The 327-nt window shown below is 68.8% G+C and overlaps 1 protein-coding gene across 1 annotated transcript in view; it reads right to left on the reverse strand.

Annotated features, from left to right (window-relative positions):
* The window catches only part of LOC104460961, a 2677-nt gene that overhangs the window by 1261 nt on the left and 1089 nt on the right, over window positions 1-327 (reverse strand). Inside the window, exon 3 of the mRNA XM_010072370.1 lies at window positions 6-80. Within this exon, the coding sequence (XP_010070672.1) occupies window positions 6-80 (75 nt within the window). The remainder of the gene's footprint in view (window positions 1-5; window positions 81-327) is intronic.

Below are 327 nucleotides of genomic sequence, written 5' to 3' on the forward strand. Positions count from 1 at the left end.
CGCACCCAGGAGCCCAGCCAGCGCTGGGGCTGGAGGAACGGCCCATCCGGGGCTCGCAGGGTCTGTACCAGGGTGCTCACCTGTGGGGAGATGGGACAGAGCGAGCCTGGGACCCACCCCCTGCTGACACCCAACCCCCTTCTGGCACCCACCCTTGCTAGCACCCTCCCCTGGAAGCACCCAGCCCTTCTAGCACCCATCCCCAGCCCACAGCAGCCTCCCAGGACCCCCTGTTCCCCCTGTACCCCCAGACTCAGCACCAGGCAGGTCCCGGCCGTGGGGTCTGTGGGTGCCAGGTGCCACAGCAGAGGAATGGGATCGTCTGGG

Source organism: Pterocles gutturalis, unplaced genomic scaffold (assembly GCF_000699245.1).
Source record: "Pterocles gutturalis isolate BGI_N339 unplaced genomic scaffold, ASM69924v1 scaffold6932, whole genome shotgun sequence".
Taxonomy (NCBI): Eukaryota; Metazoa; Chordata; class Aves; order Pterocliformes; family Pteroclidae; genus Pterocles; species Pterocles gutturalis.